Source organism: Drosophila subpulchrella, chromosome 2L, assembly GCF_014743375.2.
Source record: "Drosophila subpulchrella strain 33 F10 #4 breed RU33 chromosome 2L, RU_Dsub_v1.1 Primary Assembly, whole genome shotgun sequence".
Taxonomy (NCBI): Eukaryota; Metazoa; Arthropoda; class Insecta; order Diptera; family Drosophilidae; genus Drosophila; species Drosophila subpulchrella.
The window spans coordinates 11,300,502-11,326,035 of NC_050610.1; the positions used below are offsets into that span (position 1 = coordinate 11,300,502).

Genomic DNA, 25,534 nt, shown 5'->3' on the forward strand with positions numbered 1-25,534 from the left:
GGGCACCCTGTCCCCGTAACACTGTGCTGTTAAGCGCATAAACATATGTCGCGTCATCGGTAATCGATTGTCGTAAATGTCAAAATATAAGCAAACTGTGTTGTCTTAAAAATAATATCTATGTTGCAATTTTACTAAATTTAAAAGCGTCTGTAAGTGTTTTTGATTGTCCTTAGAAGCATCTCAAGAGCTGGTTTATAAATTTCAGGACAATGAAGTTATGTCGAGTTTGCCTGGGAAGTTCCGGGAACATGGTAAACATTTTCGAAGGAGCAGGAACACACATTCTGGGAATTTCGATTCCTGTGGCGTATATGATATCTGAAATCACTGGTTTTAAAATTGAGAAAGGAGACTCACTTCCGGATTGCATTTGCCCAACTTGCCTGGAGGATGCCCAAAGTGCATTTAATATTATTAAAACCTACGAGTGCAGCTCCAATATCTTTTGTAAAGCAAAGAATGCAGACTGCGCTGATAAGAGATCAGATTCTTCAAGGGCAACCTTCCAGGACAACTTGAAGAAAGAGCCCATTGAATATGATGCCAATGAAGAGAAAGATTCCGATCAAGTTAGAGTAAAGAATGAGCCCATCGAAGAACATGATAGTGGAGAGCAAGAATCCAACGTTAATTATAAAGAGAAGCTTGAACCCATCGAAGAAGAGCAAGAATCCAAGGAAAATGATAATAATAACGATAGCGTTCGCCCGAAGAAAACGCACCAGTGTTCCCACTGCCAAAAGTCCTTCTGGTATCCTTCACAACTCAAGCGCCACAACCTCTTCCACACAGATGAACGACCATTTAAATGTAGTGATTGCCCGAGTGCCTTTAGGGAAAAGGGCTCCTTAGCGGTGCACATCAGGATTCACGTAGGGAACACGCCGTTCAAGTGCTCCCATTGCCCGATGGCCTTTGAGCGAGAATCCGACCTGAAGAAACACACCAGGATTTACACAGGAGGTCGGCCGTTCAAGTGCTCCCGCTGCCGGAAGCGTTTTCTAACTAAAACTCATCTTAAACGCCACTTCATGCGCCACACGGGAGAAAGACCGTATCCATGTGCCCACTGCAATAAGGCTTTCAGGGATAATGCTCATTTAAGACGTCACACAAAACTACACACAGGAGAAAGACCCTTCCAGTGCTCCCAATGCCCGGAAGCTTTTACCGAAAAACGCAGGTTGAATGCGCACTTGCTAATCCATGAAAGGACAGGCTTAAAAACTTAATTTTATTCATTTTAAATATAACGAATAATAGATGAAATGACGATGAAGGGAATTATGATGTTGTTCGTTTTTTTCGTATGTTCTTGTTGCAGTGGGGACTTGACTTTACCACTTGAGTTTTTTTATTGTTTCCAACTAGTTCTGTTCGGCCTGTTCCTTTTGGTCCATCCACTTAATTATTCACCGAAGTAATCCTGATTTTATCAGAGCAAAGACTATAATTTTCAAAAATAATGTTAGCAATCGATAACCGATGTCGCAACATATGATTTCGCGCTTAACAGCACAATGTTACGGCCACAGGGTGCCCACAGTATCAGTCTGCAGAAAATGTCTCTGGGTGATAAACAAACTATCTGTTTTAGGAAATAGTAACTATAAATATATATAGTAAATATTTTAAACATATAAACGTAAGTACGTGTATCTGTTGAATCGGTTTCTAATCTAATCTACTCCTTGATTGCAGCACAATGAAGGAAATATGCCGAGTTTGCCAGCGAAAGTCGGCAAGCCTGGCCAACATTTTCGAAGGGAAGCAAGATCGCGGTGTCCCCATTGCGCATATGATATCCGAAGTTACCGGTTCAACCCTCGCGAAAGGGGACGCACTTCCGGAATTCATTTGCCCGCCCTGCCTGCAAGACGCCCAAAATGCTTTCGATATTATCAAAACCTACGAGCGCAGCTACAAGATCTTTTGCGAGGCAAAGGATGCGATCCTGGAGGACGATCTGTCGGAGGAAGAAGTATGCCTGATATCAGATAGCGAGAGTGAGAAATCGTTCCACGCCAAGGTCAACGGCCATGCCAAGGAAGAGACATTAAATGGAACCGAAATCTATGAGTTATCAGAAAGTGAATGTGATCAATCCGAACAACAATCACAAGCCGATGCCATTGAAGACGATGATGCCAATAATAATGTTATCGATAGTGCTGAATCAAAGTTACAGGGGCTAGTAAGGAATGAATCCTTCGAACAAGTCAAGAAAGCCTATGATACATCAGGAGATGAAAGTGATGAAGATGACATTAAGGAAGATTCCGATGATAGCGATTATGTGGTCAAAAGAGTTCGCTCAAAGCAGCAGATGAAGAATAATAAGTGTTCCTATTGCCAAAAGACCTTCCCGCGTAACGCTGTTCTCCAGGCGCACATTCGCATCCATACGGGTGAACGGCCATTTAAATGTCCCACATGCCCAGAGTCCTTTCGACTCAAACTCCAACTCACGCGTCACATATTGGAACATACGGGCGAACGTCCCTATAAGTGTAGTCAGTGCCCAAAAGACTTCCGCGATCCCTGTGGCTTAAACCATCACATCAAGACTCACTCGGGGAAGAAACCCCATCAGTGTTCACTTTGCAAGAAGCGCTTTCTCTCTAAGGGTAATCTTAACAAGCATATTATGACCCACACGGGAGAAAGGCCCTATAAGTGCAACGTCTGCATGTCAGCTTTTTCGAATCCAACAAACCTGAGACAACACAAGCGGATTCACACTGGGGAACGATACTTTAAATGTAAATATTGTGATGAGTCTTTTATGTATAAGGGTGCTCTTGACAAGCATATACTGGCTCACACACAGCCAAATGTTGCGCGGAATGACAAACCTAAACGTGCCAGGATTCCCTATGAGAAGAAAGAATCATACCAGTGTTCAACCTGCCCTATGACTTTTCCTAAGAAGTCCTATCTAGATCGTCACTTCAAGACCCACACGGGAGAACGACCGTTCAAGTGTGAACATTGTGAAAAAGCCTTTTTGGCTCGCGGAAACCTTGTTAAACATATTAGGATCCACACGGGGGAACGACCCTTTAAGTGTACAATCTGCGAGTCAACTTTTACGGATGGATCGAATCTAAACCAACACATGCGAATTCACAAAGTAGAAAAAAAGTTTAAGTGTGATAAATGCGAAAGGTCTTTCCCGGAGAAGAGTAGTCTCGAGAAACATGCATGGACTCACAGAAGTCTACCGTTTAAATGTGACCATTGCAATAAGCCTTTTCCGGATAAGGATCGACTTGAGAGACATGCAAAGAATTACAATCAGACTGACCGGGGTTGCATTAGAAAGCGCCTCATAGACTACTATAAGATTAAGAAAGTCAATTGTCCCCTCTGCCCGAAATCATTTCCGTTTCAATCAGTCCTTAACGTTCACCTCAGGCGCCACACTGGAGAACGACCTTATAAATGTAGTTATTGCAAAAAGGGCTTCGCGGAAACCAGTAGTCTTCATAATCACATAAGGATCCACACGGGGGAAAAGCCTTTCAAGTGCGCCATCTGTCAGAAAGCTTTTACGGATATATCAAACCTCATCCATCACAAAAAGGTCCACGCGAAAAAAGGACCTGTTAAATAGGATGATAGCGAAAACTCTTTCTTTAATAAGGGACGACGTCTTGAGGGACGTATAAGAACACATGCGGGGGAAAACCCTTCAGGTGTCCTCAACCTCTGGCATTTTTACATACATAAGGGAAAGCACTCATTCCCAAAGGCATATAAACCCCCATATGACAACGATATTATTTTATATATCTTATTATAAATAGTAGTTTTAACTTTTGAATTCATTTCAAACCTGCTTTTGTTTCTGTATAAAAACCTGCATGTTTAGCTTTAAATCTAAGGAGAATTTAAATCGAAATACATTCTGATTTAAAAATTACCCGTCTTTTAAAAAGTATTTTAAAAATCGATTGAAAAGTATAAAATCGATAACCAAAGACACACCATATGTTTGTGCGCCTAACAGTACACTGTAAATGGAAACAGGGTGATTATAGCAGCTGCATTCTCAACAAAATGATGAGAACGTAAAAGATATTTTCTATAAATACTATTTTCCCGCTCCAATTTTCTTAAAGTAATGCCATAGGTAAGTCTGTTTGCTTAGCCATTGCTGTTTCTGAATACAGCTTGATATATTGCAGAACAATGGAGGAACTATGTCGGGTTTGCCACGGAATCTCCGAAAACATGGTGAACATTTTTGAAGGATCAGGAAGTCTTGGGATTTCCATAGAACACATGATATCTGAAGTCACCGGTTTTAGACTAGAAAAAGGAGACTCATTTTCGGAAACCATTTGTCCGCCTTGCCTGGAAGATGCCCAAAATGCATACGATATTATAAAAACCTACGAGCGCAGCTACAGGATCTTTTGTGAAGCTAAGGATGCCATCCTGGAGGACGATATACCGGAGGAAGAAGCCAGTCTGGCATCAGACAGGGATGGTGAGAGTTTGTTAATTGCCGAGGAGCCACCCGAGGATAATGACCGAGTCGAGAAAGCCCCCCTAATAAAAGGAAATGATCAATCCGATCAACAAACAAAAAGAAATGAAATTAAAGATGCCCACTCCAATAATAATATTAACAATGTTGTTCCCTCAAAGATCAAGGGCCCTGTAACAAGAGGATTCAACAAACGTGATAAGAAAGTCAATGATACATCAGGAGATGATAGTGATCAATCTGATGATCAGATAAAACACAACGGCACTGGAAAGAAAGATTACGTTAACGATAGCGCTCGATCAGAGAAGGGCTATAAGTGTTCCTATTGTCAAAAAATATTCGCGCATCCATCAATGCTGAAGAGACACATGCTCATGCACACGGGGGAACGACCGTTTAAGTGTTCACACTGCACGAAGTCCTTTCGGCAGAATGGTAATCTTACGTTGCATTTTAGGACTCATACGGGGGAAAAACCCTTTAAGTGTACCACCTGCAAGTCAGCATTTCCGAGTCAAAGTAGACTTACAGAACACAAAAGAATTCACACGGGGGAAAAACCCTTCAGGTGCACCGTCTGCAGGAAAGCTTTTCCGAATGTATCAAAACTCAACCAACACAGAAAGGTCCACTCGAAAGAACGACCCTTTCAGTGCGAGTATTGCGAAAAGTCATTTGTTGATATCGAACATCTTAGGCGACATACACGAACCCACACGGGAGAAAGACCCTACAAATGCCCTCATTGCCAGACACATTTTAGGAATTCAGCAAACCTTATTCGCCATAGGAAGTTGCATGAGAAAGAACAACCGTAAACATACTTATTTTTAAAAAGGCATATTATTATAATTACATTTCCAACGGGTTTCTGTGTCTATTTAAAACCTAAATTCGTTATAACTAAGATTATAATAAAACCTCGAATTTTGTTTGCCTTTTAAAAAGTATTTTAAAATCGATAACCAATGAACAACATATGTTCGTGCGCCCAACAGCACACTGTAAAGGGAAACAGGGTGATTATAGTAGCTGCATTCTCTATAAAATGATTCGAATGTAAACAGCTGACTTACCGATAAATAATATTTAATATAACTTAAAATAGCTCCATAGGTAAGTCGATTTGCTAGGACCCTGCAGTTTCTGAGTCCAGTTATATTCCAGAATAATGGAGGACCTTTGTCGAGTTTGCCATGGAACCTCCGAAAACATGGTAAACATTTTCGAAGGATCGGGAAGACTTGGGATATCCATAGAGCACATGATATCTGAAGTCACCGGTTTCAGACTCGAAAAAGAAGACTCATTTCCGGATTCCATTTGCCCGCCCTGCCTGGAAGATGCGCAAAATGCATACGATATTATACAAACCTACGAGCGCAGCTACAGGATCTTCTGTGAAGCTAAGGATGCGATCCTAGAGGATGATTCACCGGAGGAAGATACTAATCATATGACACCAAATAGCGAATCGGAGTCCGTTAAGGAAACCCTGAAGGAAAAGAGGAGACGGAGATGGAAGGAAAAGAAAAAGACGCACGAGTGCTCCCAGTGCAAGCAGGCTTTTCAGATCGCCTCGCTTCTGAAGCGGCACATCCAGCGCATCCACGTGCGAGCACGACCGTACCAGTGCAGTCACTGCCCAAAGGCATTCGGGGATGCCTACACCCTGAGGATGCACATCAGGACCCACACGGGCGAGAAGCCGTTTAAGTGCTCCCGCTGCCCGATGGCATTTACCAAGGCCAGCAGTCTGAGGAGGCACTTTGGCCAGCACACTGGGAATCTTCCGTTCAAATGTTCCCAGTGTCCGAAGTCCTTTTACGATCGGGGTGGTCTCAAGCAACACTTTGTTTTGCACTTGAAGGAGCGGCCGTTTCAATGCGATCAGTGCCAAAGGTACTATAGGGATGAGAACTCCCTGAGGAGGCACTCCAGCGAGCACACTCGGGAACGTTTGTTCAAGTGCTCCCACTGCCCGAAGGCCTTTATGCACAACTCCGGACTAAAGCGCCACAATATGAGCCACACGGGAGAACGGCCGTTTCCATGTGATCAATGCGAGAAATGTTTTAAGGATGTGACCTCCCTCAACAGACATACAAGGACTCACACGGGGGAACGACCCTTCAAGTGCTCCCTCTGTGAATCGACCTTTTCGGATCCATCAAGTCTTAAGCAGCACCAAATGATTCACACGGACGAACGACCGTTTAAATGTGATCAATGCGATAAGGCTTTCAGGGCACGATGTGATTTAAAGAAACATATCAGGACTCACACGGGAGAGAAGCCCTTTGAGTGTGCCCACTGTCAGAAGACTTTTGCGCAACGATTCGGTCTGCGCAAGCACAAAGAAATGTTTCATAAGGGGGAATCAAATGATTCGGATAAATCTTAGCTTTCATTTCTGACCTATAAATACCTTAAAATACTTTCTGAATTTTTAAAAATAACGTTTTTGATAAATAACATTCCAGTAATCGATAACACAACACATGTTAAAAGTACAGAGTTCTGAGCACAGGGTAATTAGAGTACTTAAGGTATGAATGAAATCTCGAGGTGTAAACAAACTATCCAAATACCTATCAAATCCAAAATAAAACAAAAAAAAAACCGTAAGAATGATTGTTTTAAAATACCCCAGGTTTCTAACAAATATATTCCAGTATAATGAAGGAGCGCTGTCGCGTTTGCATGCTGAATTCCCAAGACATGATTAATATTTTCGATGGAGCCCCGGAATCTGGAATACCTATAGTGGATATTATTGCTCACCATACTGGATTGGAAGTCAAGCGAGGAAACTTATTTCCTGAGACAGTTTGCAAAATGTGCCTGCAGGATGCGCAAAATTCGTATAAGATTGGACAAACTTCAGAGCAAATTCACCACTTGCCAACTATAGTTAAGGAGGAAAAGGAAGTTCATGATGAGAATCTTATAAAGGAGGCGGAAAGCCAGATATTTCTGGGCCAAGTAAAGGAGGAGGTCCTTCATGAGGAACTGGACGAACGCCTATGCTTCTTTCAAGATGTTAACTACCAAGTTGGAGAGCAGGACTCACATTGTTTGGAACTCCAATTAAAGAACGAACCCATCGAAGATGATTTCCAAGAGGAAGTCAATCCCTTACTAGAAATCCCAAGTGATCAACCCGACGAACGAATACTAGACGATGACACTGGTCAAGAAGTCAAGAGCGAGCTCATTGATGATTACTTCGTAGATGAGGTCAATCCCTTATTAGAAATCGATGGTGATCAACCTGATAAACAAGTTAAAGACGGGGAAATTTCAAAGGCCCGTCTTGACTGGAAAAATTCGTACAAGTGTTCCTACTGCCAAATAAGCTTTCGCAATCGATCATCTATGATGAAGCACTTCCTCAAGCACACGGGGGAACGACCTTACAAGTGCAGCCAATGCTCGAACTCCTATAAAGTAAAGGAGTCCTTATTGACGCACATGATGGGAGAGGAGCCGTTCAAGTGCCCCCATTGCTCCAAGGGCTTTGTGCGAGAACCCACGCTGAAGAAACACCTGAGCATTCACACAGGGGAACGGCCTTTCAAGTGCTCCCTCTGTTCAAAAACATTTCGGCTTAAGGAACATCTCAAACGCCACAATAGGTGCCACACGGGAGAACGACCCTATCAGTGTGATCAATGCGAAAAGTCCTTTGCGGACAATTCTTTTCTCACGGTCCACAAACGAACTCACACGGGCGAGCGACCCTATAAATGCCCCGATTGTCTGGCAACTTATATGGATAGTGGAAGCCTCAGGAAACACAGAATGGTTGACACGATAGAACCGTTTAATTGTGACCACTGCGACAAGACTTTTAGGGCTAAGGGGTGTTTTAATTATCACATCAGATCTCTGGACTTGGTAGTCCAAAAGTAACAAACTTAGGGTAAAGCTAAATAAAATTAATTTATAAATACTTAATGTTTACCAATTATAAATATCAATGTGTTTTTATTAGAATTTAAATAGCATATAAGTATTATGATCTATGTACAATGTACATATCTATCATCTATTGAATTTCTTTAATCAAAAAAAGACTCAGCTCAATAAAGATATATTTCAAAACATATTAGTAAAGGTAAATCTGCAGTCTAAAATTCAAATTTATTTTCAAATTACTAATAATATCGAACCATAAAATATGTATTAACAATTTTTTGAAAATCGATAACAGAACATATGTTCTGGGCACCGGGTGTTCAGAGTAGCTCAAGAATGAATGAAATCTCGGATGTAAACAAACTATATCAGATCTAAGAAATATCTTTTTATTCTAATGTGCAACAAATAAAACCGTAAGAAATATTATTTTCAAATACCACTGCTTCTCAATAACTCAATTTCAGAATAATGACGAAACTGTGTCGCGTTTGCCTGCTGAATTCCCAAGACATGGTTAATATATTCGATGGAGAACCTGAATCAGAAATACCTCTATCGGATATTATTTCTCGCTATACAAGATTGGAAGTGAAAAAGGGCGACTCATTTCCTGAGACAGTTTGCAAAATGTGCCTGCAGGATGCGCGGCATTCGTATACGATTGGCAAAACCTTTTTCAACCACTTTCCATCGGAAAGCCAGATATTTCCGTGTCAAGTTAAGGAGGAGTTCCTTGATGAGGATCCAAAGGAGGAATGGAGCTTAAACGAGGAATGGTTGCAAGACGACAAAATTAAGGAGGAAAACACACATTATTTGGATCCCCAAATGAAGAATGATCCATTGGATACTAATTTAAAGCAAAGTGGTCAACCTGATGAACAGGGAATAACACCTAGTATTCGCAACCAAAATTCCAAAGATAAAAGCAATCATAATACCGCTGGTGTTCGCTTAAAGAAATCGGACAAGTGTCCCTACTGCGAAAAGACCTTTTGCACGCCATCGTATCTCAGGCAGCATATCCGTTTCCACACGGAAGGACGGCCATTTAAGTGCGGCCTCTGCCCAAATTCCTATCGCCTAAAATCCCATCTCGTACGCCACATTTTGGGCCACGCGGGTGCCCGACCCTTTAAGTGCTCCATCTGCGAGAACTCCTTTCGGCTTAAGTCCCATCTGAAATGGCACACGTTGAGCCACAAGGGGGAACTGCCCTCTAGGTGTGATCAATGCGATAAGTCCTTTCCGACTAAAGACATGCTAGACGCACACTCAAAGGTTCACGTGGAAGAAAAATCATACCAGTGTTCCATCTGCGAGGCATGTTTTTCGGATTTATCAGACCTTGACCAACACAGTAGAATTCACATGGAGGAACAACCGTCTAAAAACCAAAGCCAGGTGCTGGAGAAGATCCTTGATGAAGAGGAGGTTACAAAAGAGAAGGAGAATCTAGACGAGGAGTTTTTAGATGAGGATGTGAGCAAAATATCAGACATCCAGGGTGGACAACAGATTAATTTCGAAGTACAGAAAGAGGACACTCATTACTTCGAAGCCCAAGTGGTGAACGAACCCATCAAAGACGATTTGCAAGAGGAAGTCAATGCTTTATTGGAAATTGCAGGTGATCAACTCGACAAACAAGTACATGAGGATGACATTGAAATAGAAGTGAAGAACGAGCCCATTGAAGGTGATTTTCAAGGAGAAGTCGTTTCCTTATCCAATGAAAAATTAAAATACGATGAAATTGCGAAGGCCCGTCTTAATTGGAAAAATGTGTACAAGTGTTCCTACTGCCAAATAAACTTTCGGAGCCGAGCTGCTATGATGAGGCACTTCTTAATGCACACGGGGGAACGACCATTTAAATGCACCAAATGCACGAATTCCTATAAATCAAGGGACACCTTATTGAAGCACATAAAGTCACACGGAGATATGCCGTTCAACTGTCCCCATTGCTCCATGGGCTTCGTGCGAGAAGGGACTCTAATGAAGCACCTTAGCACTCACACAGAAGTAGAACGGCCGTTCAAGTGTCCCTACTGCCACGTGGGCTTCGTGCAGGAAGCCTCTCTAAAGATCCACCTTGGCACTCACTCAGAAGAACGACCCCACAAGTGCCCCCATTGCTCCATGGGCTTTGTGCATGGAGGCACTCTGAGGAAACACCTTAGCATTCACACAGGAGAACGGCCTTTCGAGTGCTCCCACTGTCCGAAAACATTTCGGCTTAATGAACATCTTAAGCGCCACAATAGGACCCACACGGGAGAACGACCCTTTCAATGTGATCAGTGCGAAAAGTCCTTTGCGGACAAGCCTACTCTTAGGGTCCACAAACGACTTCACACGGGCGAGCGGCCCTATGAATGCCCCGATTGTCTGGCAACTTATGTGGACAATGGAAGTCTCAGGAAACACAGAATGCTTTACACGGAAGAAAGACCCTTTAAATGTGATTACTGCGACAAGACCTTTAAGAATTATGTCTGTTTGAGTAATCATATCAAAACTCACTCTGCAGAAAAGACGTAGTGACCCCGCTGGACTTTGTAGTCCAAAAGTCACGCATCTGACATGAAGCTTTTAATATATTAGGATAAATCTAACTAAAATTAATTTATAAATACAAAAATTGTTTTTGTACAATGCTAAGAATCATACTTTATTATTTTGCCTATAATTAACCATATTCATAATCATTACAATTTAATATGGCAAATAAATATTATAATCCAGCAGAAATATAAAGAAAGCTTACATTGCTTAATCTTTAAAAAAAATGTCAGCTTAATAAAGTAAAATATCAAGATATACATATTAGTAAAAGAGTATCAACAACTGAAATTATTTTATTTTTAAATAATGTATATTTAAACAATTTTTTTAAATTCGAGATCACGGTGATTTCAGTACTTGAATGATGAGTGAAGTCTCTTGGTATAAGCAAAGACTAAAAAGGGATTGAGAAGTTTTTCAGTTTGTTTCTTAGGATAGTTTTAAACTTGGAGAAAAATAAATAAAAAAGAAACCTCTCGTTTTCCGCAGTCGGTAGGATTCGAACCTACGCTCCCAGAGGGAATCTGATTTCTAGTCAGACGCCTTAACCGCTCGGCCACGACTGCTCATGCAAGAAGCGATGTCAAAACCCATATTGAGTTAGATGTAGAAAGTTTGTAAAGTAAAACCTATGACCGATTACAAAAAAATATCGATATATTTTTAAATATAAGCGGGCAAAAAGAATACGTTAAATTTCCCACCAAATTAATCAAGTAAATCATTTAAATCAACTGTTGTTTATTCGTTTTAATATACATTTATAAATACTTTTACAAATACATTTATAAATATTTCTCCATACTCTACTACATCGGTAAACAAATCGCGTATCCATCTGACTATCAACATGGTAAAGATCAGAAAATGTATACAAAATTGAAGCCGTCGTTGGGCAAATTTCATTTGGTTTCTCTTTGATTTCCGTGAAATGCATCGTAGTACAAACTGAATCGTTATTAAAATCATATACACACTTACAAAACGAGGTCTACATTAAGGCATTTTCCCTGCTACTCAATATGTGCGGCGGCCGGGTACTTATAATTTATAATTACTGTCATATATCGTATATTGTGTGCGGTGTCTGGGTGTACATTTCACATAATTAAATCCTGTTAGATCACAAAGTAAAATGCTAATAAATAGGAATTGGCTTACACATAAGTACATGGAAACATGTTGTTCGCGTTAACTAACTAAGGTACAAGTTCGACTGACATATTGTATGTTTGGCTCTTCGAAAGTCATAAAAAAAGCATAAAAACCGTGGTCGAAAAACTGCAATTTCTGTTTTAAATGCACTTTGCAAAAGTATACATCAATTTATGTTTTCCTGCTTGCGCGGCTGATAATTTTTACTTGCTGCACATCGATATTATATGTTAGAACTATATGTATGGGGTCTTTCGGGCTCTGTTCCGATGTTCCTTCAAAGATTCATATATCCGTCAGCGACAACCAATTTTGACACAAAAGCGTTTAATTGTTGTGTGTGCGTGCGGGTGTTGTGCTAGGCCTAAGAAGCCACCTTGCCGACGTCTTGCATCATGACCAAAGATCCAACCATGGCCACCAGCGTGCGGTCCAGCCAAGTCACCGGATTGGGGTACAGGAAACCGCCCTCGTAGAAGCCCAGATGACCGCCATGGGCCACCTCTACATAGGCCGTGTTTTGCCTAGTGGCTGAAATGGAAATAGTCGGGATAAACAAAACCCAATACCCAAGCAATTGTTTCTCTACTCACTGGCATACTCCTTGATGGGATGCAGCAATTCCTCTGGAATCAAGGGATCATCCTTGGCATTAATGAAGATCATGGGCTTCTTGATCGAATCGAAATAGAACAGCGACGAGCTCCACTTGTACAGTTCTTGGGTGGAGGGGAAATTGTACACCCGCCTCGTATAGGCCTCATCCAGTTCGGGCAGTGTGGCAGCAGCGATGATCTCGCGCTCGTTGAGATTATGCCGAGCCTTCACCTCATCGGACAGCAAGATATGTCGATGTCTCAGGATAATGCTCTTCACGTTCTCAGTCATGATATAGAGGTAGAATCGTCGGAAGTTCTGCCAATTAAGCAGCCACTTGGTGCCCCTAGAATGGAAATACATGATTTAGTTCGGGTTTCCAATTAAAATAAGTAATGATAGCAACTCACTCGACGGCATTATATCCCTGGCAAATAGAAATGCCCCCAATGACGCAGGTGGGCTTTGTCTTCTGGTCCTCGCCCATGTACTTGGTGACCAAATTACCGCCCAGACTGAAACCAACCGCCACAATGCGAGTTTGGCGGTACTTCTGGTGCAGATGCTCCACCATGGCAGCGAAGTCCTCCGTGTGGCCGTAGGTAAAAATGCGCGTGGAGGTCACCTGAACACTGCGCAATGCTCCGATGTGATTTAGGACCGCGCAGCGGTATCCATTGCACTGAGCCAAGTGCACAAAGGTGCGAATGTACACCGATTCCGAGCTATTTGCGATGCCCGGGCAAATGGCCACCGTGATGTCATCTATGGGAGTGTTAGGAATGCTTAATATTTGCAATGGATTGGGGAGAAGTCGAGTAGCTTACCCTCCTGTTCGTTGAGGGGCTGGTACAGGTCGTAGGTTAGGGTGGAGCCATCCTCAAGGGACAAGTACAAACGCTGTCCAAGGGGCCAAGGACAACGGACTCGACCCACAATGCTGTGCAAAACTGTCTGGACATGACCACTGAAGCCCCAAAGACGTGGAGGAATGTAACTGGAAAGGGTGGAAATAATGGGGTTTATTAAGGGGAATAAATTTGACTAGTTTGACCACTTTTCCAAGAAATGTCCCATTTCTTATCACCCATTAAATCACTTAAAAATCTATACAAACAAAAAGTTCATAGCTTAAGTAAAATTCTTTTATCAGCAAATTTCTTATCAAACAAACCGTCATTTTTATTTTGCCTGACTTGCTGATTACGTTATTTGTTTTCCTTTAACCACACATATAGTACATATTTTTTTGAATTTTTTGCCCTTGACATTGCATTTTAAATTATAGCACTAATAAATCTGCACACAATTGCTTCCAGTTGGTTAGCAGGCAATTTGCCAAATTTGAGCAAATAAAATACATACAAATTGAATTTTGATTTGCTTTCAAGTTTTTCAATGGGATGACTTACAAATACGAAAGAGAATGGCAGTAAATGCACAAAGCCGCAATTCTGAAAACAGCATTAGAACCAATTGAACCTAATTGAGCGCACGCAACAACACCAGAATTAGGTGGAGAAAGTCGGATGTATACAGAGATAAAATATTGTAAAATGTAACTAAGAAAGGCATTTGAATTTTAAAATGATATATTTATATGAAAATTATTAAAAGTAATAAAAAAAAAGGTAGAACTTAAATAGATTCTTGTTGTTATGGACGAACCTGGTATATTTAAAAACAATAATATACTATAATACTCCTTTAAATGACTTAATATATCTATGTTATTAAATATATTAATTCTATAATAGTATAACATTGTTTCCCTTTTTTCGCGTGTATCAAAAATCATGTCAGCCGTGCAAAAACGTGATACATTTCTGTGTATCCAGTTGAGAGCTCAGCAACAGAAGCCTTTCAATTAGTATCAATCAGAGTAAAATTGTGGAAAAAGTTTTGAGGAGGGGCGTGGTCACTTTGGGAACTGGCACAAATGCCATCGGATCTACCTGTTTCATTTTTAATCACTTTTAAACATGAATTTCCGAACACCAATCAATATATGCCACCTGATATTTAATGAATAATGTGAATAATGCGAGGGCAAACATATGTCGTTAAAGGTCGCTCCCCTAAAAATGAAAAACACCTGCAACTCTTTTCCACCTTTAAGGCAAACTGTCACAGTTACGAGAAAATAAAAATAAAACCATGCAAAAAAGCGAACAACAAAATGTGCAAATGAGTCATCCTAGCAATTTTTCAGGTCGCACCCCTAAAGTAAACGTCTTAATGAGCGTTTTCTAGGAAATTAGAAAACCTCCTTAGCTTCTTGGCACTTGATCTGTACAAGTGTGAGAAGTTATATCATTATGGTAATATAATTCCTCTGTTTATTGGCCAGTTTGGGAAGCCTACTAGTCAGAAAAACTATAGTAAAAAAAAAAAAAAAACAACTCAGTAGTTTCATCACATAATGAAATAAACACTATAAAATTTAAAAAAAAAATGGTTATCTGCCTATTTATTTAAAAAAAAAAAACAATACTGGGAAATTACATAGCTATTTATTAATTAAACCCATTTCCCCTAATTTGACAAAAATTTAAAATTATAAATTGGACAAACAGTAGATTTCATAGGTATAGATTACTTTTAAGTGGGTAGGAAAATATAACGAGATGACACAAATTTATACCCACTCGAGCTTTTCACCTGAGTGAGTCTCACCTTTCAACCGGTTTTGTTGGCAGATAAAAACCAGGTGAGGAGGGAAAGAAAGCTGCACAGCAGGCGAGAGAATTGTGCTTACGCAATCTTTGTTGTCAAACAAACGCGGCAGACGACTGGGCAATACGCCAAAACAAGAAAACAAAAACATTCACAGGTAGTGCCGGCATTTGAATGAGGCAAATTGCCAGCAAAAGAAATTTAGCAAACATTTCGCCGGCCTTTTTTTCATTATCACCCATTATCACCCCTCATTTCCATAAACAAATAGATATACATATATCTTTAGGAAACTCCCACGCGATTATCGGGTTGACAGTCAAGTTTGTGGCCAAAATCGGGTTGCTAGGGGTTAGTCGCCGTCTTTATTTTCCCAGCCCACTGCGTAATTGTGGGGCGAACTTTGAGCCATATTATTACTTCTTATCGCCCATTCTGCCAGACATACGGAAAAAGTAAATTGAAAACGAAAAGGAAGATTATACAAAATTCCATTTAATTATGCGGTTGGTAGCCGACAAAAATCACCGAAAAGTATTGAAAATTGAATGCAAATTTTCCGGGCACAGTCGAGGAAAAATGTTTGTCAAGGAAGTGAGATACAAATTGGGCAAGAGAAATAACATAAATATGTTTACTATTAAATGCACCCATTTTTAATAGCAATCTTATGACCCTGATAACCCGCAATAAGCTAGCAAAATAAAATAATTCATTTAAAACAATTTTGTATGCGCGATAACCTATTTAAACTCATAAAATATTTTTAGCTTGTGAACGGCAAAAATTACCAACATGTGAGTAAGGGTTTATTATTTCATCGATAATGAATAGCGTCCATATATTGAACACATGTGTCACTCAATCGGCGATATTATGTATTGCAATGAAAGCTGATAGTGATAATCAATGAGTTCGTAGATGCATTCTATAGATAGCGAGTGAAGAGTTTGATGAATTTTTGAATTATTTAGACAGCGACATCAGTTTTATTGACTAATTGCCATTAATGATTCATTCAGCAGCTGGGAATTCAACATATTGTGTGAAACAATACGGCTTGTGTTTCCACAAGCCCGTAAATTGGCCGTTTTAAGTAATTTGAGGTAATTGCAGATTTGGCTATCAGCAAATGTGATGGCAAACCGACTGGCATAATTATGACAGCGGAGTAACTAATATTTTGGCACGACTGTGATGGTAAAAATCTAATGTAGTTGTGATTAGGGGAAAATCATTGGGGAACATTTACAAAACCTCAGAGGGATATAATATGGTTAGGGAAATAAATTCCGTATTTTTAAAGGGTTCTAACTTTTGATTTTTAGAAGTCTTAGATTATTTTGATACATAAAAAGGTTTCTTAATATTTTTCTAACAGTTTGATAGAAAGCTATTATTCTTTCTGCTGCTGTAAGCCTAATAATAAACGATTTTAAGATTTATACCCTCCAACAGGGGTTGCTATAATCTTGGCCACACCTGTGGTTTTACATATGTAGTTACATACATATGTTATGATTTCTAGCCTTGAGGAGGTATCACATTATAATCTGAACCCCGTAATTCCCGGTAAACTTACGGCTCCCTCAGCACGGGGGCTATCTTGTAGAGGCAGTCCAGGAACTGGGCGTCCAGGCACCACACACTCGGCTTCAACGGCTGACTGTGGACATTCAGGATGCGGAAAAGGATGCACACGATGACGGCAATGAGCGTCAGGAAGGCGGTGGACATGGTGGCGCAGTGTCCTCCGATTTTCTACCCAGGATCCGAGGAAAGGGCCTGCCTTATCATCCAATCACTCTCCACTTATCCTTCGATTTTTCCGCCTTTCCTTTGGGCTTTAACGTTTGCCTTCTAGCGTGTAGTGTTTGGTGTGTTTGCGTGTCTGTCTTTTCCGTTCGTTTTGCTATTTTTTGGCTGGCAAATTTATGTTAACACTTTCCAAGGGAACCGGATTTAAATTGTGCTCGAAAATTCCTTTGCCTTCTGTGATTTTTTTAAAGTGATTGACTTGGTGAGACCGCAGGTGGGGATGTGGAAAAATACCATCTGCGTGGGCGGCAATGTTGTTAACTTTTCGGGTCACAAAAAAGCTAAAAATAGCCAGATGGTAGCTAAAAAGAAAGGGAGGTGGGATGTGCTTAGAGACTATCGATAGTTTGGTATTATTTTCGGTATATTTTTAATTCGGCGCCAAAACCTTTGCTGTTTTTCCATAACATTAATATTTAAATAATGGTTGCTGGAGATTTTAGTTCGGATGTATATAAAAAAAATAGTAATAGTAGTTAAAGTGAAAACTTAAAGCCGAATATAAATTACTGAAAACTCATCAAAAACTGAAATTAGGCCTGAAACCTTTTCTTTTTTATTACTTTATATATATTATTTTGTATTATAATAATAAACTAATTTTGTAATATCCCATTAAAATAATAATTATTAGTGCTGGAACATTTTAAATTATTTTGGTATATTCTTTCGGTATATGGTTTGGCTATCTGGACAAACTTCCACCACTAATTGTATTGTTATTTTGTTGAATTGTTTATAAAATGCGAAATTATAAGAGGAAAACGCCAAAAAGAGATCCCACAATTCTTCGCGGAGCAGTTGCGGCCATGAAATCGGGAGTTTCCCTACGAGCGGCATCCAATATATTTGGGATACCGAGAAGTACGCTACTGCTCCATCGCAGAAATAACGAGACTACATTGCCGGACGAATCGGAACCATCAGAGGTGGATATAAACGATGTGGAGATAGCGCCAAAAGGATACAAGACTGTAGGTCTTCTATAGGGTACTCAGATTCCGATAATCCTACTTATTCCTCACGAATTTTACAGGTTTTCACCGAAGAACAGGAAAGTGTTTTGGAACACTTCCTCTATGTGGCAAACGATTATTTCGGATTGTCTGCGAAGCAAGCTCGATCCCTGGCCTATCAATATGTTAAACAAGTTAAGGTCGCCTGTCCCCTTTCCTGGCATCGTGATGAAATGGCCGGATTGGAATGGTATCGCAGCTTCAAAGTGCGGCACCCAAAATTGATCCTACCCAAACCAGAACGAAACTTGGAACCAATGAATGTCGCTGAATTCTTTGCGAATTACTTTTCGGTAGTGAAAACTGAGTGAATTCGATGGTATTACGTGTACCATAGTTGAGATACAAATAGACTAAGGATTTCGGCTACTGGGAGTGATCATGTTGAGCGCTACAGCAGATTAACCAAATCCAAATGATGGTACATGTGTGATTGGGATAAGACAAGTATGAAAATATCCCAAGAATATCATACTAAAGCCCAAAGGAGGTCGCATGTCCAGCTATTTTAAATAAATAAAATAGTTTAAAAATAACGTTTTTGATTCTAAGGAGTAGTTTTTCTATAGGAAATCTAGAGAGCCCCTATTTATAGTTCCTTGGATTTCAGATATCCAAAATCACAACTATTATCGTTTCCTGCGAATTTATTTCCTCAGAAACTAAACTATGGAAGAGTAGAAACCAATGTTTGCCTGAAGTTTATATAAAAATTTAAAGATCTTTAAGTATTAAGAGATAAATTAACATGATTACGATAAGAAGCGAACAAATGCCAGAGAAACAAGAACTTCCGTTTTAAATATAACCCAAATAATTGAAAACCCCTATTAGAGAATGTTTGAGACATAGAGGTAGACTAGTCTTAACCCTGTAGGTAATCCATCAGGAAGGGCTTATCATCTGGAGCATAGGGCGTCAATGGAACGTCGTAGGGCAATGGAAAAGCGGGCACACCATCGCGATTATTGCCCAAGGGAAAGGTATCCTCGCCAGTCTACAAAGGAAGAGCAATTACTATATATCTTTATAAAAATATTCCCCAAACCAACCACAAATCTGGGCAGGAACAGGACACCGACTTCATAGTTGGCGATCCTCAGGCAGGGTTGAATATTGGAGTTCTTATTGAAGCTGCCCCAGGCTGCCTTTGAAAGATTGGCCGAGGTTAGAACGAACCAGTAAACCGACTGATCCTCCAGGTTGTAGCGCGTATAGCTTTTAATGTGCGGCATGGCCCGCGACCGATAACGATCGCTGGACTTCCACTGCTGCAGATGCTCCTTGAGCCAAGGCTGTTTATCATTGGTGTTTTTTCCATAGGGCAGGCAGCCGCCGCCCAGCATTCCATCATGGCTGCCCGAGACGTTGCTGTAACTGGGATAGATCATCTTGAAGGCCGGCATCTGGCGGAGTTTTCCCACAGGCGTAGAGTCCTTTTTCAGGCTGTTGACAAAATCCTGCTGTATCCAAGACTGTACATTGGGCCCCAGGCTGCCGATACTTGAACTCTGGCCGATCACAGGAATGCGATCGTCGATGGGCGCCGCATGTTTGGCTAGCAGAGAGCCCAAGCGAGCATGACCCCAGGGATGACCCCGCACGGTGCCCTCGCGGTGACCTCCAGGCACAGAGCCCAAAAAGAAGACACTACAATGGAGATCAATTAATAAGATCAAACGGAAATAGCTTGGTGACAACCTACTTTATGGCGCTGAAGTCGCTCTTCCGGATCCTTGCAATCCAGGGCTGCAACTGGCTGATCTTGTACTCCACCAAATACAGCATAAGATCCTGTTTGAAGCCCGTCTGGCTTTCGCCTGCTCCCGTATCCGCATCCTCCGGCAGAGCAGGCAGTTTCGGACTTATCCACAAACCTTGCGTGCGATTGTGCCAGTCATCCTCGTACAGATTGGCCGTGGAGATGACCACCCGCATGGAGCCATCGCTGTAGCCCAGGAACATCATTTTGGTGTGCGAGGTGGCAAAGGGCGTGGGCATCCGCACACGAATGGCCGTGACCTGTGGCTTGAACTTGCCGATGCCCAGCAGTTCCGGAGATTCGTCGCCATAGAGCACCAAAAGGGGCTTGTCGCTGTGAATTAGGAAGTTTCCATTACCAGGATATGTATGCATATTTATCAAAGAATTACTAACAGTATGCCGGCAAAGTAGTAATGCCCCAGGAGCCAGCCAATGTCCACCATAAAGTTGATCTGCACGGTGCTCTCGATCTCGCCCAGACTTTCGTCGAGGATTTCCTGGAGCGTAATGCTCAAGGGTTCGGAGTGCGTGGGCTTGGAGTCCGTGATCGCCGTGAGGAACATGTTATAGGGAGCAGCGCGCTCCAGTTTCTTGGCCATTCCACCCTTCTCCACCACCACTGGAATGTAGTCCCTGATGTTCTTGGCCATTAGTTTTTGTTTTTTGGCCAAATTGGAGGTGTCTTGCGGGGCAGCAGATCGGGAAGTCGAGGATCCACTGGGATTGGTGCTTGAGGACCCGGAAGTAGAAGAACCACTGCCAATCGGAGCAGTCACAGGTGGTTTAGAACCCGAAACATTCGCTTCCTTCTCCTTTTTGGCTCCTGCCTTGGGAAATAGCTTCTCCAGCAACTTCAGTTGGGACTCAATCATTTCACTGGAGTATTTGGCTGGTATATCGTAGTCCCCCGATCCATTTCCCTTCTCATAGATGGCATCCACTATATGGTAACCCGTTTAAAATATGTTTTACCTCTGTTATTTGACTTTACTTACAATGTGCATGGGAATATTCGCCAAAGTGAATGGGATTCTTCCGGTAGCACTTTTCGCCATAAGGACACTCCTTCATTTTGTAAAATATGTTATTTTCTAAAAGGTCCCGACTGAAATGACAACAAAATCAATTAACTCAACACAAAAAGAATTTCGCAAATGCTATGCAAAAAAAAAAAACAAAGCGCGCTCAGCTGGCGATGACAATTTATCGATTGCAAAATTACTATTAAACCAGTATTTTTAAAATACTATTCAAGAAATTTTTAAATTTTAATTTAATTCAGTTCATTTTTTAGGATTAAATGGGATTTAAAATAAAATAGAAATAACTAAAATATGTATACCTTTGTCTACAACAAAATAATATTAAAAATTTTTTCTGTTTCCTATAAAAGTTTACGTTTTTTATACAGATTATGTTGAAAATTATTATACCCGTTACTCGTAGAGTAAAAGGGTATACTAGATTCGTCGGAAAGTATGTAACAGGCAGAAGGAAGCGTTTCCGACCCCATAAAGTATATATATTCTTGATCAGGATCACTAGCCGAGTCGATCTAGCCATGTCCGTCTGTCCGTCTGTCCGTCTGTCTGTCCGTCCGGATGAACGCTGAGATCTCGGAAACTATAAGAGCTAGGCTATTGAGATTAGGCGTGCAGATTCCTGAGCTTCTTACGCAGCGCAAGTTTGTTTCAGTAGAGTGCCACGCCCACTCTAACGCCCACAAACCGCCCAAAACTGTGGCTCCTACAGTTTTCATGCTAGAATAAAAATTTTAACTGAAATGTCTTGTTCTCATCAATACCTATCGATTGACCAAAAAAAAAGTTTGCCACGCCCACTTGAACGCCCACAAACCGCCCACAAACTTCAAAAAATCGTAAATATGAACGCCGATATCTTCGAAAATATCAAAGATAGAGAAATGGGATTTCAGATTTAGATTCCTTAGGCTTAAGCGCAGCGCAATTTAGTCACGCGAATATGCCACGCCCACTAGAACGCCTACAAACCGCCCAAACCTCTGGCGCCCACAATTTTCACGCTAGATAAAAAATTTTAGCTGAAATGTATTGGTATTGTCAATACCTATCGATTGATCCAAAAAAAACTTTGCCACGCCCACTCTAACGCCCACAATGCTTAAATCTGTCTACCGCCGGTAGGTGGCGCATTTCAGTCTCGCTTTGCTGCTTGCATATCTCCATTTTCCTTTGGTCCCTTTAGCTGAGTAACGGGTATCTGATAGTCGAGGTACTCGACTATAGCGTTCTTCCTTGTTTTTTATAGTTTCCCCATTTATTGTTATCCATAAAAACTCTTTTTAGTCTTCGTTGGTTAATTTATTTCAAATTAAAATGTAAAAAAGAAGTTAGAAAATTAACCTTTTGTTTAATAATTTATAACATTTTTATCTATATTTAAATATTTAAATTAAAAATTGTATGTCAACATTATTTTTCTTAGGTTGAGACTTCATATAAATTTAACATTATTCGCATGTTAAAGCGATACAAATGATATTGTCTTATAACTTTTTTACCTATACTTAAAAAAAATAAAATAAAAATTGGTTTCTAAGCTGACAAAATATTAAACTATAGCTTTTGCTAAGGAAATTCATTTGAAATTAACATTATTCTAAAAAACATTATTAACATTATTCCTAAAAAATGATATACTTTTTTGTGATCGGAATATAACAGAATTATCATCAACAATTCTTTACTGCCCTTGGAAATCGGGACGGAGGTTTCTTTTCTTTTTTATTCCACTCACTATCGTACATCAATTCTAGAGATTCACTTCCCATGGAAAGCGTGGGCACTGCCCCCGGCCTCAGCCTGGATCCTATAAAGCAATCCTGCTCAAAATGGTGGGCACAGATCCGAAAGTCTGGCCAGTACTCTTTGTCGATCTTCACCTGGGAGTTGTGTAGCCACATTTCGGCGGCACCTTCGGAAACGGGTAGTTTGTGGAGCCGGAATGTTCTGGTTACATCCTTAAAGGTAATAGGGCAACCAGGAACGGCGCAGCGATTTTCACTGCACTTCTTCGGGTTGAAGAGGATCTTCTCGGTGTGCAGCCTTGAATGGCGTTTGTGCCCCTGGGACACTTCTAGAACCACTTCCAGGCACTGGTCTTTGGGCTGCTCCTCGATCACGTTGGGGACTTCTCCGTCAACGGGATTTGACTCCAAATATTCCACATCCTCCTCCACTACCCCCAGCTCGTTAAGTCTCTCTGCCTGTCGGTATATCTTCCACTGCTCTTCGGTAATACTCTGATGGATAGCCTTGCCCGGCAGATGCAGGGTGGGCACACTCCATCCCAGCAGTCGCCCGTTTAAAAAGCACTCCGGTTCAAAGTGCTTACTACACACCCGATGGCATGAGCTCAGCGATTCTAATGTTATCTGGCAGTTCTCCAGCCACATCTGGCGAAGTTCCTTATACATTTTTATATTATGCAGGGTGCCACCATCTCTGGGCCGAAGGGTATCGCATCCTTTGACAGCACAGCTGATTTCCACTATGGATGCTTTACTCCGGGCCTCCTTGTAATAAGCATCTAGAGTTTCGTCGGGAACATGATCGAGGCACTCCTTGCCACTGTGCTCGTACAGAATTACAAAGTGCAGCCGGCATAGCTTTAGGGTTTTCTTTGTAACAGCAGAGGGTTCCTGAATGTTCATGTGCTTCAGCCAAGCCGCGCGCAGCTTCTCCGTACGCGGCAGATCGTAGGCACGCACTTTATCCGGCCACCTACACCATGGGTAGCAGCAATCGAATCTGTTCTTTTTAAACCAGGACAATATCTTTTTCTTGGTTTTTCCGGGCATCAAATCGCTGTCGGACTCGTGCAGGTCGCGATGGGAGTGACCAAGCTTCAGGGTTGGTATGGAACCACATCGCAGTCGCCTCTTGCCACCTATCGTTTCAAAACAGTGCTTCTCAAAGTGCTCATGGCATACCAATAGGCTTTGCACATTCTTGATGCTGGCGTCCAGTCGCATGTTGTGCATCCACTTTTTGATTAAACCCTGGGACTTGGGAAACAATACAAACTTAAGGCCGCATCTCCTCCGAATGCGACCACAGCTGGGAACACTGCAAGTAACGCGCTGTGCTTTTACCATTTTCGGATTGGGCAGGATTTCGTTGTGATGACCCAGGAATAGAGTGGGCAGCGAGCCCAAGAGGAGAGTTTTGTTGGCCCTGAAGCAGTCGTCCTCGAAGTGTCGCCCGCAAATGCGTTGATTATTCGCCTTAAGAACAGACGGAGGAATTAAAAGGTTGTGGCTCCAGGCATCCAGTTCGGCGGTGCTTTGTGGCACGCGGTAGTAGACGACTGGGGTGCCTGCATCCCGAACACATCCCGGAACCAGGCAGGGGAACAGCTCCCTGGAGGGCAACGATCCTGCAAACAATTCGCCCGTGTCCGGATCGAAGCAGTTCGACGGAAAGTGCGCTTGGCACAACCGAAAGCCGTATTTGTCAACTTCCTCTGCTCTATGACGGCACCGATATCTCCATTTCTGCCGAGTGGCTTTGTCTCCTGGGTATTCGATCAGCACGAATCCATCGTCCTTGGCCCGGAAGCAGCAGGGCACGGAGCAATAGTTCTCACAGATGTATCTCATTACATGTTCAGTGCCCTGGGCTAAGTTCGGTATTATATAGTCTTCGTGACCGAGGAGCAGTGTGGGCAACGCCCAGATGAAGAGGTTATTTCCTTGTATAGCTTCGGGTACAAAGTGCTGTTGACACACGTAAAGCTCTGCGGGATTAACCAGGCGAGGCTTTACTTGGGTGTTCACCAGCCAAGGGAACAGGAGTATCTTATCCCTGGGAAAGCCGAACAACCGGATTTGACTGGTCTGCTTCTGCCCGCAACTGGGGATACAACAGATGGCCAGACTGGTGTGGTCGCTACTCGAAAATGCAGGTTCTTCCTTCACTTTCTCCAGCATTGTGCACTCCACCTTGACAGAGATCTCATCCTGCATCGAGAAGTCCTCTTCTGACTCGGGCTCCACCATCAGAGGCTCCATTTTAATATCGACCTCCATTTCCTCCAATCTGAGGTCCTCGTCGTCCGATTGCGGCTCATCTTTAACCTGAACTTCTTCCATTTTATAATATGTAATCTGTATACTATATATTTCCAGGAAACTCAAGAGATAGGGTTGATCCAGATAAGCACTATTAAGGGTAATCTTGTTTGTATTTAGAATATGTTTAGTTTTTATAAATAACTGAGTCTTTACCGGCTTTTAACCAGTTAGCATCATTTAATTCTGCAGAATCTTGTTTGTTTGGGAGATAAAAATAAATAGTCGGTTAAAATCAGCTGACTGACGCTTAGAGGTGGTAGAACATCGATGCATCGGTATTTCAAGCAACTTTAGTATGTTTTATGGCGACTATCGATGTTTTCATCACATCACTGATGTACGCCCGTTTTTCATTTGCCAATTCTGGCGTAGACTCATCTCTAGCTGTGGTATTTT

General features: G+C 41.6%; 10 protein-coding genes and 1 non-coding gene across 11 annotated transcripts; 7 read left to right on the plus strand and 4 right to left on the minus strand.

The window, feature by feature from the left end:
- The first annotated feature begins 5 nt into the window (after positions 1 to 5).
- On the plus strand, positions 6 to 1,279 carry LOC119548364 (zinc finger protein 184-like). Its single transcript, XM_037855580.1, has 2 exons — positions 6 to 152; positions 209 to 1,279. The coding sequence occupies exon 2, from the start codon at positions 213 to 215 to the stop codon at positions 1,233 to 1,235; it is 1,023 nt and encodes a 340-aa protein (XP_037711508.1). The 5' UTR covers positions 6 to 152; positions 209 to 212; the 3' UTR covers positions 1,236 to 1,279.
- A 282-nt stretch (positions 1,280 to 1,561) lies between these two features.
- LOC119548461 (zinc finger protein 431-like) lies at positions 1,562 to 3,888 on the plus strand. The gene is made up of 2 exons (XM_037855729.1): positions 1,562 to 1,648; positions 1,705 to 3,888. The coding sequence occupies exon 2, from the start codon at positions 1,709 to 1,711 to the stop codon at positions 3,617 to 3,619; it is 1,911 nt and encodes a 636-aa protein (XP_037711657.1). The 5' UTR covers positions 1,562 to 1,648; positions 1,705 to 1,708; the 3' UTR covers positions 3,620 to 3,888.
- Positions 3,889 to 4,026: 138 nt separating this feature from the next.
- LOC119548095 (zinc finger protein 184-like) lies at positions 4,027 to 5,448 on the plus strand. The gene is made up of 2 exons (XM_037855183.1): positions 4,027 to 4,138; positions 4,194 to 5,448. The coding sequence occupies exon 2, from the start codon at positions 4,198 to 4,200 to the stop codon at positions 5,317 to 5,319; it is 1,122 nt and encodes a 373-aa protein (XP_037711111.1). The 5' UTR covers positions 4,027 to 4,138; positions 4,194 to 4,197; the 3' UTR covers positions 5,320 to 5,448.
- Positions 5,449 to 5,550: 102 nt separating this feature from the next.
- Positions 5,551 to 6,941, plus strand: LOC119548094 (oocyte zinc finger protein XlCOF6.1-like). Its single transcript, XM_037855182.1, has 2 exons — positions 5,551 to 5,617; positions 5,669 to 6,941. The coding sequence occupies exon 2, from the start codon at positions 5,673 to 5,675 to the stop codon at positions 6,903 to 6,905; it is 1,233 nt and encodes a 410-aa protein (XP_037711110.1). The 5' UTR covers positions 5,551 to 5,617; positions 5,669 to 5,672; the 3' UTR covers positions 6,906 to 6,941.
- Positions 6,942 to 7,016: 75 nt separating this feature from the next.
- On the plus strand, positions 7,017 to 8,468 carry LOC119548093 (zinc finger protein 23-like). Its single transcript, XM_037855181.1, has 2 exons — positions 7,017 to 7,125; positions 7,177 to 8,468. Exon 2 carries the CDS (start codon positions 7,181 to 7,183, stop codon positions 8,414 to 8,416), a length of 1,236 nt encoding a protein of 411 aa, XP_037711109.1. The 5' UTR covers positions 7,017 to 7,125; positions 7,177 to 7,180; the 3' UTR covers positions 8,417 to 8,468.
- Positions 8,469 to 8,756: 288 nt separating this feature from the next.
- Positions 8,757 to 11,158, plus strand: LOC119548542 (zinc finger protein 774-like). The gene is made up of 2 exons (XM_037855837.1): positions 8,757 to 8,838; positions 8,890 to 11,158. The coding sequence occupies exon 2, from the start codon at positions 8,894 to 8,896 to the stop codon at positions 10,970 to 10,972; it is 2,079 nt and encodes a 692-aa protein (XP_037711765.1). The 5' UTR covers positions 8,757 to 8,838; positions 8,890 to 8,893; the 3' UTR covers positions 10,973 to 11,158.
- Positions 11,159 to 11,480: 322 nt separating this feature from the next.
- Positions 11,481 to 11,562, minus strand: Trnas-aga. Its single transcript has one exon. It is a non-coding gene; the product is annotated as a tRNA-Ser (tRNA).
- Positions 11,563 to 11,720: 158 nt separating this feature from the next.
- LOC119547846 (abhydrolase domain-containing protein 2) lies at positions 11,721 to 17,450 on the minus strand. The gene is made up of 5 exons (XM_037854876.1): positions 17,007 to 17,450; positions 13,576 to 13,745; positions 13,159 to 13,513; positions 12,745 to 13,094; positions 11,721 to 12,682 (listed from the first exon to the last, which is right to left on the minus strand). Exons 1-5 carry the CDS (start codon positions 17,159 to 17,161, stop codon positions 12,516 to 12,518), a joined length of 1,197 nt encoding a protein of 398 aa, XP_037710804.1. The 5' UTR covers positions 17,162 to 17,450; the 3' UTR covers positions 11,721 to 12,515.
- A 496-nt stretch (positions 17,451 to 17,946) lies between these two features.
- Positions 17,947 to 18,794, plus strand: LOC119548234. The gene is made up of 2 exons (XM_037855375.1): positions 17,947 to 18,216; positions 18,279 to 18,794. The coding sequence occupies exons 1-2, from the start codon at positions 17,986 to 17,988 to the stop codon at positions 18,567 to 18,569; spliced, it is 522 nt and encodes a 173-aa protein (XP_037711303.1). The 5' UTR covers positions 17,947 to 17,985; the 3' UTR covers positions 18,570 to 18,794.
- A 102-nt stretch (positions 18,795 to 18,896) lies between these two features.
- On the minus strand, positions 18,897 to 21,184 carry LOC119548233 (probable tyrosyl-DNA phosphodiesterase). Its single transcript, XM_037855374.1, has 5 exons — positions 21,018 to 21,184; positions 20,416 to 20,962; positions 19,964 to 20,353; positions 19,311 to 19,908; positions 18,897 to 19,255 (listed from the first exon to the last, which is right to left on the minus strand). The coding sequence occupies exons 1-5, from the start codon at positions 21,091 to 21,093 to the stop codon at positions 19,124 to 19,126; spliced, it is 1,743 nt and encodes a 580-aa protein (XP_037711302.1). The 5' UTR covers positions 21,094 to 21,184; the 3' UTR covers positions 18,897 to 19,123.
- Positions 21,185 to 22,494: 1,310 nt separating this feature from the next.
- On the minus strand, positions 22,495 to 25,512 carry LOC119546427. The gene is made up of 2 exons (XM_037852695.1): positions 25,292 to 25,512; positions 22,495 to 25,226 (listed from the first exon to the last, which is right to left on the minus strand). Exon 2 carries the CDS (start codon positions 25,154 to 25,156, stop codon positions 22,736 to 22,738), a length of 2,421 nt encoding a protein of 806 aa, XP_037708623.1. The 5' UTR covers positions 25,157 to 25,226; positions 25,292 to 25,512; the 3' UTR covers positions 22,495 to 22,735.
- Between the last annotated feature and the right edge of the window lie 22 nt (positions 25,513 to 25,534).